This window comes from Cololabis saira, chromosome 2 (genome assembly GCF_033807715.1).
Source record: "Cololabis saira isolate AMF1-May2022 chromosome 2, fColSai1.1, whole genome shotgun sequence".
Taxonomy (NCBI): domain Eukaryota; kingdom Metazoa; phylum Chordata; class Actinopteri; order Beloniformes; family Belonidae; genus Cololabis; species Cololabis saira.
In genome coordinates, this window is record NC_084588.1 from 7,928,001 (window position 1) to 7,944,769 (window position 16,769).

At 40.9% G+C, this 16,769-nt stretch overlaps 1 protein-coding gene across 2 annotated transcripts in view; it reads left to right on the forward strand.

The window, feature by feature from the left end:
- Positions 1 to 9,375: 9,375 nt before the first annotated feature.
- ano9b (anoctamin 9b) overlaps positions 9,376 to 16,769 on the forward strand; it is a 37,699-nt gene continuing 30,305 nt past the window's right edge. Inside the window, exons 1-2 of one of the 2 annotated variants that reach the window (XM_061737045.1) lie at positions 9,376 to 9,601; positions 13,834 to 13,939. In XM_061737045.1, the coding sequence (XP_061593029.1) occupies positions 13,886 to 13,939 (54 nt within the window). In that variant the 5' untranslated portion in view covers positions 9,376 to 9,601; positions 13,834 to 13,885. The remainder of the gene's footprint in view (positions 9,602 to 13,833; positions 13,940 to 16,769) is intronic. The other variant, XM_061737052.1, reaches the window with a different exon arrangement.

A 16,769-nucleotide genomic window follows, 5' to 3' on the forward strand; every position in this document is an offset into this window, starting at 1 on the left:
TCTCAACATTTCGACTTTTTTCTCAAAATTGTACTTCAACATTAATCTCGATATTTCGACTTTTTTTCTCGACATTTCGACTTTTTTCTCGAAGTGCATAATGACAAAAAAATCTTCCCCCTCTGAAATATTATTTTTATTTTTTTCCTGCCTGGCCCTAATACTCCTCCGTATGTTTCTTAACAAGCGGCGGAACGAACAAAAAGACCATTTTAAGAGTTAAGTCATGATGAGGTTGTGCTCTAACGTTTGGGAACTGTTGTGGAAACGTATCCTGTACTTCTGCACACACATTTCACCCCCGTTGTCCCTCCTCTGAGCAAGACCGACAATAAAAACCTCAAAATAAGAAAAAGTTGACAAACTGCTAAAGTGCAGTCATCTAGTACTGTTGTTCTTACCATCACTGACGTTTATTTATGTACTATATGTCCATTACCTTCTGTATCTTTTGTTCATTGTTCTGGTTTAAATGTTAAGACAGGAGGAAGCCTTAAAAATCAGTCAAGTTATTGATGAGAAACAGGGGTGGGATTAAATACATTTTCTTCTTCCCACTCCCTTAATGAATTAAGTTGAATATTGAACCTGAACATCTACTGTTAGGGCCAATCCCAATACACCCCCTACTTTCTACCACTAGCCCTCACTCACTACCACTAGCCCAAAAAATGAAGCCACAAAACCGTAGGGCCTTTGCAATCTTCCCTAGGGATTGGGACACCACTTGCTACATCACTGCGTGGTTTACGTTCGGGTACGTAAGCGACTGCGTAGTTACGTTTGCACATACGTCACACCATATCAGGAAGCCCAGAGATAAAAGCTGTTTTAATTTCTGCTGTAGCGCTGTTAATATGCCACTTTATTAAGTTTTAATATTTTTTCAGGCGTAAAAGTAACCGTTAAGATCCCCAACCAGGGGGGGACGCGGGTGTCTTATCAGGGCCGGCTTTGCTGGTCCTGCTTCCTGGCTTCGGCCTCCGCTCCCCCTCTTGCCCCCCCTACACGATTCATACGCACATAGGCGAAAGGCGGGGGGTCCGGGTCGTGGGGGGCACTGTCCCGCGGGGCCTGGCACTCCCCGCCTCACGGTTTTAACAGCAAAATAGACACTGCACATTCAACACTTAATAAATACATTTGACAAGGACACGTAGTTCGGGAGGGGGGGGGGTCTGTGTCAATCGATACTTGGCCCTCCCTCCTCCCTGTTTTTATGGCATTAATCACATGCACTCAACACAAGGGGCGGGAGGGGGTCCCACATCACCCGCGTTCCCTCACCGGCCTGGGCCTGGGACGGGTGGGTCGGGTTACCCGGGCCTGGCGGGGCCCGCCGTGCGGCCTGGGGTGCCTTCTGGCGGTGCTGGATCCCCCCGGGGAGGGGGAAACGGTGCGTGATTGTATGTCTGTGTCGGTGAGAATGCGGTATGGAAGGGTCCTGCCATGGAGGATTTGAGCCTCCATTGGCAGGACATCAAAAACTTAATAATTTATCAATATTATATTATACAAAGATGGTTATTATTATTATTATTATTAGTATTATTATTAGTATTATTATTAGTATTATTATTATTATTATGTATAGTATATTATATTATTATTAGTATAGGTATCGGATAGGTGAATGGATGAATGAATGGGATGCCTGGGTCTGGGGCCCTCCGTTGTCGGGCCTGCGCGGGTGTCGCCTTGTTGGGGGGTTCCCTCTCTCCGGGCCCGTCTCCGGTCCCCCCCGCTGCCTCTACGGCGGGGCGCCCCTCTGGTCTTGGAGGGCCACTTTCGTGGGGGACGGGTGCGCCTGCCCGCGTCGGCGGCCGGGGCGGCTCTGTCTCTCCGGGCGGGCTGGCCCCCTGCCGGGTGGGGGTCGCTGGCCTGAAGGGTGAGGGCCTCCTGGCCGCGTGTCCGGCCCGGACCGGGTGGCCGGGGATTGCCTGGGTCGCGGTCCGCCGCCGCGGGATCCCTGGCTGCTTCTTTCCGCGCCGTGGGGGCCCCGCCCGCGGGCCCCCTCGGCCGCCGCCGGGTGGGGGGGGGGGGCCTCGCAGGCGGTGGGTTGCCTCCCTCCTACTTCTCCCCTCTGTGGGGTTGCCGGTGGCCTGGGTTCCGGGCTCTTCCTTGTCGGCCTCTGGTCTCACGGGTGGCGGGGTTGCTCCCCCCCCTCCCCCACTATAGATACACTTCAGGTGGAGCTTTGTTTGGTTTATTACACACACACACACACACACACACACACACACACACACACACACACACACACACACACACACACACACACACACACACACACACACATATAGTAATTTAGTCACACGCATACACACACACACACACACACACACACACACACACACACACACACACATGCATGATCATATACATACACACACACACACATAGACATACACACTGGCTTGTTCACCTGCATGCTGGCTCTCTAGTTTTTGGGTTTAGGTAGCGGTAGCGATAGCTTAGCTCAGACTGCGATCAGATCTCAAGATTTAGGTCGATTGCTGTTCGTGTTTTGGATGGCTCCGTGCCGGTTTCGTGCTTTGTTTGTGGTTTTTTTTGTTGCAGATTTCCAGTGCTTGACGTGTGTCTCCGTGTGTTCCTGCTTCCTGGATTGGCAGTGGATGTCGTCACCACCCCCCCCCACCCCCTCCCCCCCAAAAAAAAAAAAAAAAAAAAAAAAAAAAAACACTGGGTTTGTATGTGTATATTTATGTATGTGTACGCATATGTGTGCGTATATATATGTATATATTACATATAGTAATAATGCACATATATACACTTTTGGTTTCTACCGTCATGGTATCAATCAATAATATGTGTGCAGACAAGGTAAGAAAAAAAAAAAAAAAAAAAAAAAAAGATCCCCAACCTGGGCTCAGTTTATCCAAATAACACCTGCTAAGAAATTTGCTCAGACGTTTTCGGGATGAAAACAGCCTGCCAGCTCAGGAGCTGATTTATGGTTCCGCGTTAAATCGACGCAGAGTAATTTTAAGTTAAGCAGGACTGTTTAGGAAAGATACTTATTTTATTCAGTTAATTTTGTTATTTTGTATTAAAGTGAATTGCTGGATAATAATTTGTTTTCCATGTATTCATGTCATTCAAAAATATGCATCTAATTCAATTCAGGTTCGAGTCAAATAGTTAAAAAAATCGTTTCACTCACAAAAAAAGGGGCTAAAAAAATTCACCACGCGAGGAAGGGTGAAGGCAATCGGGTCGGCCGGCCCTGCCGATGAGGTGTCCCTTATTTATTTTTCAGGGAGATGGCAACCGTAGGCACGTTACAGTAATTACACTTGGACTAAACGGGCGGATGAACGTCACCGTGGTTTGGTTAAGTGAAAAGTCAACATCAGTTGAGGATTTAACAGCCACCGTTTGCATATGACTCTCCTGATAACGGCAGCTTTGCATGGCAGGCTCCGCTGATGGAGAGGCAGGTGAAGCTGAACAGTCCAGCGGGAGGGACGAGTTTGTGGTGCAGCATCGTGCAGCTGCAGGTGAACGGCCGGACCAGACACAGGGGCCTGGTTTCTCTTTCTACCATGTTGATTTCACTGTTTATTATTTCATATTTACACAACAAAAGGAACTAAAGCACTCGCCTCTGTAACCCTTATTTTCTTCTAAGTTTTATTTCATTCGTGTCGTCTTGAAAAGCAGATTGAGTGTTTCATGCTAACAGTCGAAGGCTGAGCTATTGATTTACCTGGTTTTAGGGGGTCTGTGATCTCACAGTATCCTGGAAATCTGAAATCACCAAAACAAAACAAATGCTGTCAATCACATTCTTTTAAATTATACACCCCCTTTAAGAATGTTTGTTAAAATGGAATCGATCTGAACCATCAACTCGTCTTTATGAATGTTTCCATAAGTGTTGATGTTCAGATGGCCCGCACTGGCCGTTGCACCAGGTTAAATGAGGTGTATCTTGTCCACTGTAAAAGGTTTACGTGGTATTTACCAGTGCAGCTCTCTTTGTGTGCAGTTTTTACAAAGTTTGTTGCAGCAATCCCTTTTTTATGTGGTCAAATCAGCCGTTTAAGAAGTACAGTTGGTGATAGTGCGGCAGCTAAGCTCATATATGGAAGGTATTGTGCATTTTATGATAGAAGCATGAAACTTTCTACATATCATCTACATCCCCCAAGGATTAATTTCTGAAGTGGAAGCACTTTGGGTCTGACCTCTGGTGACCTTGAGTGGTCATTGACCTCAGCATAGCATTTTTCCATTATTTTCGCTTCATTCTCCACTATAATAAGTACATAATTAAAAAAAAAAATATGTCTTTGTTATAATAAAGAAAATTTTGCTCAGTCATGGCCTTTTGTGTGAGTTTGTATATGACAATACTGTTGCTGACCAGCAGAGGGCAGTAGTTGGCAGTTGGCAGTTGGAAGCTGGCAGCACCATTTACTATGACAGAAAGAGTGTGATGTTGCTGTCAGGAAAAGTGAGTATTTTAATCACCATCCATCTGATGAAAGACAATAGCTATTCATTCATTAAATGAAATAGCTAGCTAGCTAACTGTTAATGAATGAAACAAAATAGCCTAGCTAGCTAGCTGTTGATTAATTAAATAAAATGTCTTGCTAGCTAGCTAACTGTTAATGAATTAAATAAAATAGTTGTAGCTAGCTGTTGATGAATTACATAAAATCGTTTGCTAGCTAGCTAGCTATCTGTTAGTGAATGAAACAAATAGCCTAGCTAGCTAGCTGTTAAGTAATTAAATAAAATGTATTGCTAGATAGCTAACTTAATGAATGAAATAAAATAGCTGTAGCTAGCTGTTGATGAATTACATAAAATATTTTGCTAGCTAGCTAGCTAGCTATCTGTTAGTGAATTAAATAAAATAGATATAGCTAGCTGTTAATTAAATACAATTGCTTGCTAGCTGGTTGTTGATGAATTAAAGCTATCTAACATGTAATAGTAAATTTACACAATGTGTTATGTTCTTTCAGGATTCCTCTGTAGCCTGTGTCAGCTAGCCTCCAGCGCCCTTCAAAATTGTGATAAGTCAACACTGTCTGCATCATGTCAAAACGCCATTTGCTGGTTGATCCAACTCAGCCTCTAAGAATTCCAAGTTGAGTAGCCCTATTAACTGGGAACTCTGTGCTCTTTGTCAAATAAAAACAGGAGAAGCTTTGCAATGCCCCACCAGGCATAACAAGCCATCAGAAGACAGTGGCTATGTGTCATTGGCCAGGGATCTCCTTGCATTCCAAGAAATTGGACAAATACCACCTGAGCTGGACTTGGACAGGCTGGATGATGGGAATGGCATAGAGGCCACGCTGAGGACCAACAGAGCACAGTGGCACAAGGCCTGGAGAGTAAAATACAATCAAAGTACACTGCAACGACGGCGGGAGTCATTAGAAAAGTTGGAACAGTGTGATGTAGCCATGGTTCACACACGGTCTTCATCACTGTCGTAGTCACAGGCCTTCTTAAGGACATCTCCCATATCATTCTGAAATGTCAAAAGTGTGTCTCTTCCCTGTGAATGTGCCATTAAACCAGGTACCTCTGAGAGAAGCCTGTTCTTTAGTCTGGTTGTGTGGATCCGATTCCCCACTGTGGCACCAAGCTGTTCAAGTCGAATTTGGTACAGGTTACCCAGGTCAGACAATTTGAATACTGGAGCAGTGTCCTCCTCACTTCTTCTTTCCTCCATGAAGGCTACCAACTCTGCAAACGCAATACCAAGTAGCTGAGCATCTTCCTTGTGTTCATCCTTTGATATAGCCTGTCTTGCTTTGTTATATAGCTTCTGGAGGCAGTTTAGATGATATTTTGCTTCAAGGGCTATCATGTCCGCAGGTGCAAGTTTAGCAAGCAACTCAGTGTCTTCTGTTTCCACGGCAGCTTTTCTAACTTTGGCATCTAACTGTTTTGTTGATGCCATATTGAGCACTTCAGACCCAGTAGGCTTGTTGCAGAAGAAACACAAAGGGTCTTTTGGGTGGATATGACTGTGAGAAGACCGTGTGTGAACCATGGCTACATCACACTGTTCCAACTTTTCTAATGACTTCCGCCGTCGTTGCAGTGTACTTTGATTGTATTTTACTCTACAGGCCTTGTGCCACTGTGCTCTGTTGGTCCCCAGCGTGGCCTCTATGCCATTCCCATCATCCAGCCTGTCCAAGTCCAGCTCAGGTGGTATTTGTCGAATTTCTTGGAATGCAAGGAGATCCCTGGCCAATGACACATAACCACTGTCTTCTGATGGCTTGTTATGCCTGGTGGGGCATTGCAAAGCTTCTCCTGTTTTTATTTTGACAAAGAGCACAGAGTTCCCAGTTAATAGGGCTACTCAACTTGGAATTCTTAGATGTAAAAGGCTGAGTTGGATCAACCAGTAAATGGCGTTTTGACATGATGCAGACAGTGTTGACTTATCACAATTTTGAAGGGCGCAAGAGGCTAGCTGACACAGGCTACAGAGGAATCCTGAAAGAACATAACACATTGTGTAAATTTACTATTACATGTTAGATAGCTTTAATTCATCAACAACCAGCTAGCAAGCAATTTTATTTAATTAATTAACAGCTAGCTATATCTATTTTATTTAATTCACTAACAGATAGCTAGCTAGCTAGCTAGCTAGCTAGCAAACGATTTTATGTAATTCATCAACAGCTAGCTACAGCTATTTTATTTAATTCATTAACAGTTAGCTAGCTAGCAAGACATTTTATTTATTAATCAAAAGCTAGCTAGCTAGGCTATTTTGTTTCATTCATTAACAGTTAGCTAGCTAGCTATTTCTGCCCTCTGCTGGTCAGCAACAGTATTGTCATATACAAACTCACACAAAAGGCCATGACTGAGTAAAATTTTCTTTATTATAACAAAGACATATATTTTTTTTTAAATGATGTACTTATTATAATGGAGAATGAAGCGAAAATAATGGAAAAATGCAATGCTGAGGTCAATGACCTCTCAAGGTCACCAGAGGTCAGACCCAAAGTGCTTCCACTTCAGAAATTAATCCTTGGGGGATGTAGATGATATGTAGAAAGTTTCATGCTTCTATCATAAAATGCACAATTGGTTTGCTTATCTGCCGCACTATGATGCCGAGCCATCCAAAGGGGTCGTGCCATCACATACCAAACATCCTGAGTTCATGCTGTCAGCAGGGAAACGAGCTGAAATAAATGTGGGAATCACTTATTTTTTATTTTTTATTCTGGTGATTAAGAGATGGATGATTTAGACATAAATGTGTTTTGAGCTGTAAACTGTTACAGGATGACTGTGTTGAGATAAATCACAACGGTTCTATACCCGCTTCATCCTTTTTTCAGGGTCACGGGGGTCTGCTGGAGTCTATCCCAGATAATTTCAGGTGAAAGGCAGGGGTAAACCATATACAGGTCACCAGTCCATCCCAGGGCCACATATAAACACACAACCAGACACACTCACACTTGCAGTCAATTTAGACTCATCAATCAACCTACTACGCATGTTTTTTGACTGTGGGAGGAAGCCGGAGTAACCGGAGGGAACCCGCAAGCACGGGGAGAACATGCAAACTCCACACAGAAAGACTCCTAGGGAGTCGAACCTAAACTTAGATTAAAAGAAAAACAGTCATAAAAAACTAAATTAGAAACTACTTGCTCTCTGATATGTTACCTATTTGTGTATGTGCAGTTTATATCTGTCTGTGTGCATTTCTATGTTAGACAGCCCTGGGATGTTGCTTATCCATCAACTACTTAAAAAAGCCCATAGAAAAGGATTTTAAGTAATTTTAAATATAATAATATATAAATTAGTCTAATTAAATGACTGACTGTTTTATTATTTAACGTACGGTACACTCACAAATGGATATTTGATAAGCCGGTTTTATTTTCAAATAAAGTTTGATCCCTGGTCTTACCGGTGTGATTGTACTTACCGTACTGCACTACTTTTTATTTTTCATTCCAATGTATATACTGTTTATATTTTGTAATTATATATATTTTTTTATTCTTTTTAGCCTTCCCCTGCATGTGTGTGTTAAGTATACTGCTGCTGCACAAAGTGAATTTCCCCGAAGGAGAAATAAAGGACAATCCACAGACTCCTTCAAGTTCCTGGGGTCCACCATCTCCCGGGACCTGAAGTGGACCACCCACATGAGTTCCGTCAGGAAGAAGGCGCAGCAAAGGTTGTACTTCTTGTGGCAGCTCAGGAAGTTCAACCTGCCACAGCAGCTGCTGATCACATTTTACACTGCCATCATACAGTCTGTTCTCTGCTCTTCCATCACTGTCTGGTTTGGATCAGCCACCAAACTAGACAGGCACAGACTGCAACGGACCATCAGGTCTGCAGAGAGGATAGTTGGGACTAACCTCCCATCTATCCTGGACCTGTACCGGTCCAGGACCAGGAAACGGGCAGGTCGAATCTCTGCTGACCCCTCACACCCGGGACACAGTCTGTTCCAACTCCTCCCCTCTGGACGGCGCTACAGAGCTTTGTGCGCCAGGACTTCAAGACACAGGGACAGTTTCTTCCCGCAAGCGGTTGCTCTGATGAACTCTCACAGATAACAAAGTCTCAGAGTAACCAATCACGTGAAATATAAAAATAAATCATCAAAATATAAATAAATCATCCAGCACCCCTCTTTAATATTCATGTTGCCTCACTCTGCTGCACCTCTCACTTTTTATTTCTTTTGTAAAAAAATTAAATTTTTTATCTTGTACTTTTGCATAATTCTTGTCTGTAGAAATTGTATAGGTCATAATTATTCTCACTACCTCAAACTGCTGCACCTTAAAATGTTTATAATTTTTGTACATAGAAATTCCACATTTGTCTATTGTTTATTTGTTTATTGTTTACCTTTAAGACCATAGAGAGCGAAACTACCGGAGTCAAATTCCTTGTTGGACAATGTTCGAACCTGGCCAATAAAGATGATTCTGATTCTGATTCTGATTCTGATCTTATCTTATCCACACAAATTCATTTTCTTCCACGTTCCTGCTTTTGTTAATATTTCTGAAATTCTGGAAATACATGGAAATACTTTTATTAGCGTTTTGATAACAGAAATGGGAGCCAGATTAATTTTTCTTCTTAGGCTGTTATTATTATCATTATTAAGGGGTGCCTATGTAAAACATTGGAAGGCCAATAATAATAATAACAACAGTATAATTATTATGGTTCTTCTTATTATAATAAAAATATAATAATAATACATACATACATTTTATTTCGAAAAAGTAGATTTTAGGACATTCTCCCAGGGGACCGTGAACGCCGCATAACCGTTCTCTGACGTCACTTGCCACAGGTAAAAGTGCACACCTGTAGCCGCTCACGCGCACATGCCCCGCTGGCCCGCAGGTATGCGGAAGTGAGGTGAAGAGGTGAGCAGAGTTGTTTTTGAGCGCCTGTGCCGGACCCGCGACCCGAGCCGGGTCGAGCCGTGATGGGAGGACGCCGCTGAGCACGGACGGATGGACGGATGTCTGACCGCGCTGGAAGGCCCTGAACCCCCCGCAGCATGTTCTTCAAGTGCAAGGAGGTAAACGCTTCCCCGCCGCTCAGGCTCCACTCACACTGGCTTTATATTATATTATATTTACACGGAAACAGTCACTGAAGGAATGTTTTCTCTCTTTTAAAGTGGAATATTTAATGTTTTGTGTCTGTCATAATTCAGTTGCACAACAAAGGTGTGTTTAGACTGCAGTCCCTGATCTACCGAGGTTACCTTTATCACATTTACACATGAAAAACATAAAGCTCAAATGCTGAATGGAGGAGTTTTATCTCATCTCCATAGAATAATGAACAAAAAAAAGTTATTAAGTGCATATAAATTTAACCATTGAAAATATAAAAGTGGAAATAGAAAGAACTTCTAGATCTTTATTTACTCTCAGAGACCCAGAACCTGCTTTTATTTGAGCGCCCCAAAACCGATCCATCGCTGTTAATCATGGTTTTATAAATCATTCAGTCAACAACAAACTTAAAATAAGTGTAAAATCTTACTGGTTTGAAAGTAATTGTTCACAATTGGCCACTTGTTCAACTATTTACACTTAGATTTGAGTCTAGGAGGTGAAACCAAACTTTGTTGCGGATTTTTATTAAAACTGCTCAACTTTGTCTCTTTTCTGTGGCAACTTGTCTCTTTGAAGCGAGGCAGTTGTTTGTGCAGAGGATTTGTTTTCGTAGTTATCATTCCACTCGCTATCAAGATGAAATAACACACAAAACATGACGTTTTGACGTTTTATTGGCTAAAAGTCACCAGAAGACCTGCAGATTGAAGAGCAGAGACTGAATCTACGGAGTGTGGCGTTCCCGGTCACGCCCGTGTTAAAGGTGTGCAGCAGGATCCACCGAGACTCTCCCAGAAGAGAGAGTGATCTTATCTGTCGGTGACGGCAGTAAAGAGCTGCTGCGTGAGGAGCAAAGGCCACGGGGACGAGGCTGCGTGAGGCTGCAGGGCCCAGGCGTCCCGGGACCAGGCCTTTGTTCCCCGTCCCGGGCAGGTCTGGACCCGCAGGCTGCTGCACGCATGACAGACGCAACACCAGCACCCGGCGTGGGGCCTTGTCTCAGATAAGTTGTTTGGTCTGCTGCATCCAACAGTCTTCTAAAAAAACTACAAGTGGCTCAAAACAAGGCTGCAAGACTTTTTCTTGGTTGTTCTCCAAGAACAAGTATTGCAGAAATGCATGAACGTCTCTCGTGGCTGAGGGTTGAGGATATCTACTAATGCACTTACATATTTCTATAGAATTATTAACACTCAGGCTCCTAAATTTCTCCGTAATAATATAACTTATTGTTCAAATATTCATTCATATAACACTCAAGGGTGAATATTGGTGGGATTACGTTACCCTTACCTAAGTCTCACTCTATGAAGAGGACAATACTTTATAGATCAGTTGCATATTGGAAAACTACTCCAGGTGAGATTCCTGACATCAAAAGAGGCTGATTTGAAACGAAGACTAAGAACGTATTTCTTATCATCACCTTAACATCATATAGCGTATCTGATTGAGTGAGGTCAATACATCAAATTATATATGATTTGTATGATGTTTTTCTTTATTTCTTAGTTGTAATTTTTGTATTTTATTGTCTGGACCCCAGGAAGACTAGCTTTTGTTTTGGCGTCAGCTAATGGGGATCCTTTTTAAATAAACAGATCTGTAGGAGGGAAGTGAACCCTCCGCGAGGGAGCAGCAGGAGTCCAGCTGCAGCCAGATGGTCGCCATGGCAATTACACCTGGTTTATTGAGGGATTATGTGAAATTAAGCAGATACTGTAAACTATATTTAGCTACAGGAACATTACAAGTTATTTACTTTCATGAATTTTGCAGCAGCATTTAGTGAAGCCACATTCAGGCTGATGACACCTGCAATGTTTGAAGATCTGACTAGTTTATAGTTTTATTTGGATCCCCATTAGCTACAGCAAAACTGCAGCTATTCTTCCTGGGGTCCGACACATAATGCACAGTACATTACAACAAAAAATTAAAAGCAAACCTAAAGAGGTAGCATATAAAAAAAGAAAGGAAAAACAGAAAATAAAGAAAAAATAAAAAGTCATTCCATTTAACATTTAGATATAAATAAAAACAATACATATTCATACATTTTATAACATCAACAAATTCAAACAATGTATAGTTTGCACTGTGGGGAAGTGTGACCAGAGTAGATGGACAGGTGTCAAACTGAATCCCAGAAGGGCCGGTGTCCTGCATGTTTTAGATGTTTCACTGCTTTAACACACCTGATTCTAATTAATCATCGTCACCAGCTTGTCATCAAAGTCTGGATAGTTCTGTTGATGACACAGTCACTTGTATCATGGTTCAAAGAAGCAGGGAAACATCTAAAACCTGCAGGGACACCGGCCCTCGAGGACTGGAGTCCGACACCCTGAATGCTAAAATGTCCAAAAGAGTGATTTATTTATTTTTTCATTGACGTTGCAAAAAATATATGCTACGACGGAGTATTAGTGCCAAACTAAGACAAAAAAAAATGAAATTACGAGAATAAAGTCATAATAATATGAGAATAAAGTCGTAAAGTTACGAGAATAAAGTCATAATATTACGAGAATAAAGTCGTAATATTAAATATATTATAAATATAACTTCACAAGATGCTCAATATTCCTCATTTTAACACAGGGAGAAGACTGCTCTTCCTGTTAGAGTTCTCGTAAATTATATTCTCATAATATTACGACCTTATTCTCATAAATTACGACTTTATTCTCGTAATGTTACGACTTTATTCTTGTAATGTTACGACTTTAGTCTCGTAATATTACGACTTTATTCTCATAATATTACGACTTTATTCTATTACGACTTTATTCTCGCAACATTATGACTTTATTCTCGTAATTCATGACTTTATTCTCATTATATTATGAATTTATTCTCGTTTTTCCAAATTTCTTTTGTCTTAGTTTGGCCCTAATACTCCGTCATAATATGCAAAATAAAAAAAGAAACAAATAAAGAATTAACTCTGCTTAACTGAACAAAACTAAACTCATGAGAACTCAAAGTAAAGCAACATGTGCTCGTGGCTGCACACTGATCTCTCTCCACCGGCAGCAGCAGCAGCCGGTTAAATAGGCCCTTCCATCAGGCTCTTCCACTCAAAAGGTGACTCCACGTTTCCTTGAAATCAGCTGAGCAATCTAGATAGTTTCCCTTCAACTACAATCACCATCCAACACACAATAGCTTTGCCTATGGTAACATACCTTTTCAACCATGCTGAAAATAATCAAAATCAATAAGAAAACAAATCCCAAAATGTGCCCCCCCCCCCATACATGGTTCAGCCCAGTGACATCACTAATGAAGTCACCAGGGTATAAATACAGGACTTTTCCCTCCTTTTGGAACTGGAACCTGGTGGGAATGGTTGAATGGTAAGTAACAGAATCAACTCATGATGAATGACAAAACCCAACATATTGTTTATTGTTTATGGGATGGATCCTCATTAGCTGCTGCCTTGGTGACCACTAATCTTCCTGGGGTCCATAAAGTACATAAAATATTACATAAATGATAATATCTAAGCCCAGGGACTCTTAGATGAGAGAAAAACAGAGCAGGGACCCCTGCTTGTAATTCTTATTTTTTCCTTTTTTAATGTGTCACATTTTAAGCCTGGCTTATAATAACTTTTGAATGTGTTTTATTCTACTTATATCACCTTATTAACCAATTCCTGACTGGATTATTAGCTACATGTGTTTACGGTTGATGAAACTTTGTCCTCGTCAGACGTGGAAGGAGTAACGTTAGGCCGAGCTGTAACGTTACAATCTCCAGCTTTAGGCTTCGTTATTGTCACTAATTTATCCATCAGGTCTAACTAGCGTTAAATATGAAATACTTCACAACAAATTTTCTTTTCTTAAACAGCTAGCTCGTTTTTCCGCTCTAAAGTTGATATAAGTCACATGACTCACGTCATGGGAATCATTTATTTAGAGTCAAAAGTAGATTTATCACCTGTTAATGGAGTTTTCTCAATCATATATATATATATATATATATATATATATATATATATATATATATAATATAATTATTTTTACGGGCAGCACGGTGGCTTGGTGGTTAGCACTGTTGCCTCACAGGTTCCCTCCGGTTACTCCGGTTGCATAGTAGGTTTATTGTTGAGTCTAAATGGCCGTAGGTGTGAGTGTGAATATGTCTGGTTGTCTGTATTGTCTGGTTGTAGCCCTGCGATGAACTGGTGACCTGTCCAGGTGAACCCCTGCCTCTCGCCTGCAATGAGATGTAATAGGATCCAGCAGAGCCCCGAGACCCTGCAAAAGATGAAGCGGGTAGAGATAATGGATGGATGGATATTATTTTTTTTTTTTTTTAACTCACAAATTATTTTGGTTGATATTGCCTTTATTTCTTTTTGAGTTGGAGGACCCCCTGCAGTACCTCCGCGGCCCCCCTAGGGGTCGCAGACCCCTGATCTAAGACATAAATTCATACAGTCATACATTCCTAGCATAACTACACTTATAATAAAACAACAATAATACACATACATGTACACACACACACACACACACACACACACACACACACACACACACACACACACACACACACACACACACACACATCAGTTATATATGCATAATATCATAATTAGGGGTGGGACGATACAGGTAACTCACGATTCAATACTGTGGCGATATGTGGCCCATGATAACGATAATATCACGATACACAATATCTACGATATTCGATATATTGTAAGAAATTTCATCAACGATACATCACGATATATGTGACTGAAAAAGAAAAAAATACCTATAAAAAGGAAAACGTCTGTAGTTATGCATTTATTCAATGCCAAAACTTCATACAATGTACAAAGCAAGTGCATTTGTATAGAAAGAGCCTCACTGCCTCCTAGGCTTGTAAATGTAAACACTGTACAGCTGGACAAATTGAAGTGCATGAACATTAATAACATGTTTTCTATAAACCAGGACAGTGCACTGCGTTGTTTCTAATACTGAAAAGTCAGTAAGCAACTTAATTTAGCATAGTACCTCACTGTCTCCTAGTCTTGTACAGTAAATGTAAACACTGAACAGCTGGACAAATTGAAATGCATGAACAATAGTGCGGTGACAACCGCGTAAATCCATTATGTGTGTTGTAATAAAATATCGATATTTGCCGTCAGTTTATCGATTATTTATTGCAACAGAGAGCGCAACAATATATTGCAATATCGATTTTTTTTTTTCCCCCACCACTAATCATAATGTATTAATAACACTATATTTATACTAATACACTATAATAGCACTAATAATACCATAAATTAGTCATATATTTTCAGTCACTGCTATCATTATAATAATTCTACTAATTTCAACATCTATAATAAATTCCCAGTCATATGGTGTGCAGCATTAGGTGAGCCTTAAGTGGTTTTTTAAAAGTTAATTTGTTTTGTGAGCGAGATATGTGAGGAGGTAAAGAGTTCCAGGACATTATTGAACGATAGATAACTGAGTGTTTGAGTAGATTAGTTCTCGGAGTTGGAGGTATCAGGTATCCAGAACTGGCATATAAACCACTGTAAACGTAACAATACTTGTCTGTATTATTTTAAGTGAAATAATTGTGAACACAAACAAACCCGGGGTACTATGTGCCTGCATGGTATGAAATGATGGTAAACCTATGACCAAAACAAACAAACAATGGTTGAATTTAGATAGAATAAGACAGTAGACTGAAATGGGGACAAATTGTGTGCTCTCACTAGGAATGGGCGATATTTTACCGTTCACGATATACCGCCAAAAAAATTCCTCACGATAAGAATTTGTCATCTCGCGGTAAAAACGATAAATTCCCGTTGATGACGTATTTGTGTAAAACTGATTTATGGTTCTGTGTTAAATCCACGCACAACGGAAGGAAGGAAGCAAGGAAGGGAGGAAGGAAGGAGAGAGCAGGAGGAAAGAAGGAAGGAAGGGGGAGAAGGAAGGGAGAAAAGAAGAAGGGAAGAAGGAAGGAGAGAGCAGGAAGGAAGGGAAAAAAGAAGGAAGGAAGGAAGGAAGGAAGGAAGGAAGGAAGGAAGGAAGGAAGGGGGAAAACAAGGAAAGAAAGAAGGAAGGGAGAAAAGAAGAAGGGAAGAAGGAAGGAGAGAGCAGGAGGAAAGAAGGAAGGGAAAAAGGAAGGAAGGAAGGAAGGAAGGAAATGAGCCTGAAAGAAAGAAAGAAAGATAGATAAATTCCCATTGATGACGTTTAGTAGCATTTAATATCTTTTAGAGCAGTGATTTGGGGGCTCCAAAGACTGAATGTGTTGATAGATTTATAGTTAAAAAGGCGGAGATTAATTGGTATTTTTTTAATCATCATTTTTATCGTTATCGGGATAAATGCCAGAAATTATCGTGATACATATTTTAGTCCATACCGCCCATCCCTAGCTCTCACCCACTTTGTCACAAGCACCAATAACCATTTTTAATAAATATTCATTTATTTATAATATATATGTGTACACATGCCCATATACTATCTACTTTATTTATTTATTTATTTATTAAGTTAAGTATATGTATCTATTCAAGAGATGTTTCTTTACTAACAATTTGAATTCTTTTATGTTAATAGTTTGCTTAGTTACCTCTGCGTGTCTTGTGCTGTAGCTATGATTTTCTGAACTGTAACATAATCTTTTGTATAGAACTTGCGAGGTTTTTGATATAGATACATTTCTTACAAATATTAATAAACAATAAAGTAGTCTTTCGACTATTCAGTCGAACAATGAAAAACAGGTGTGTTTATTTGAGTTGAGCCGGCTCCGACCAGTGTCAGCGTGGAGGCAGCAGAAACGTCACGGTGCTGACGGTTGAGGCTCGGAGGCTGTAATGAGGCCGGCGGAGGCCGTGACCTGCAGCTCTGCTGTCTGCCAGTCGGCTGATTTCAACTTAATCAATGCAATTAGTTGTACTTCTGAGGAAAAAAAGTCAAGATCAGGAGGTAAAATGCTGTTTGGTGCATTTCTAGGGTGTACTTTGTTGCCTCATGTCTGGGTTCAAATGGATTTTTTTTTTTTATGACCAACTTTTTATTGATTTTCAAAATAAGTTTAGCCCATGCGAGGTAGGATAACAATAAA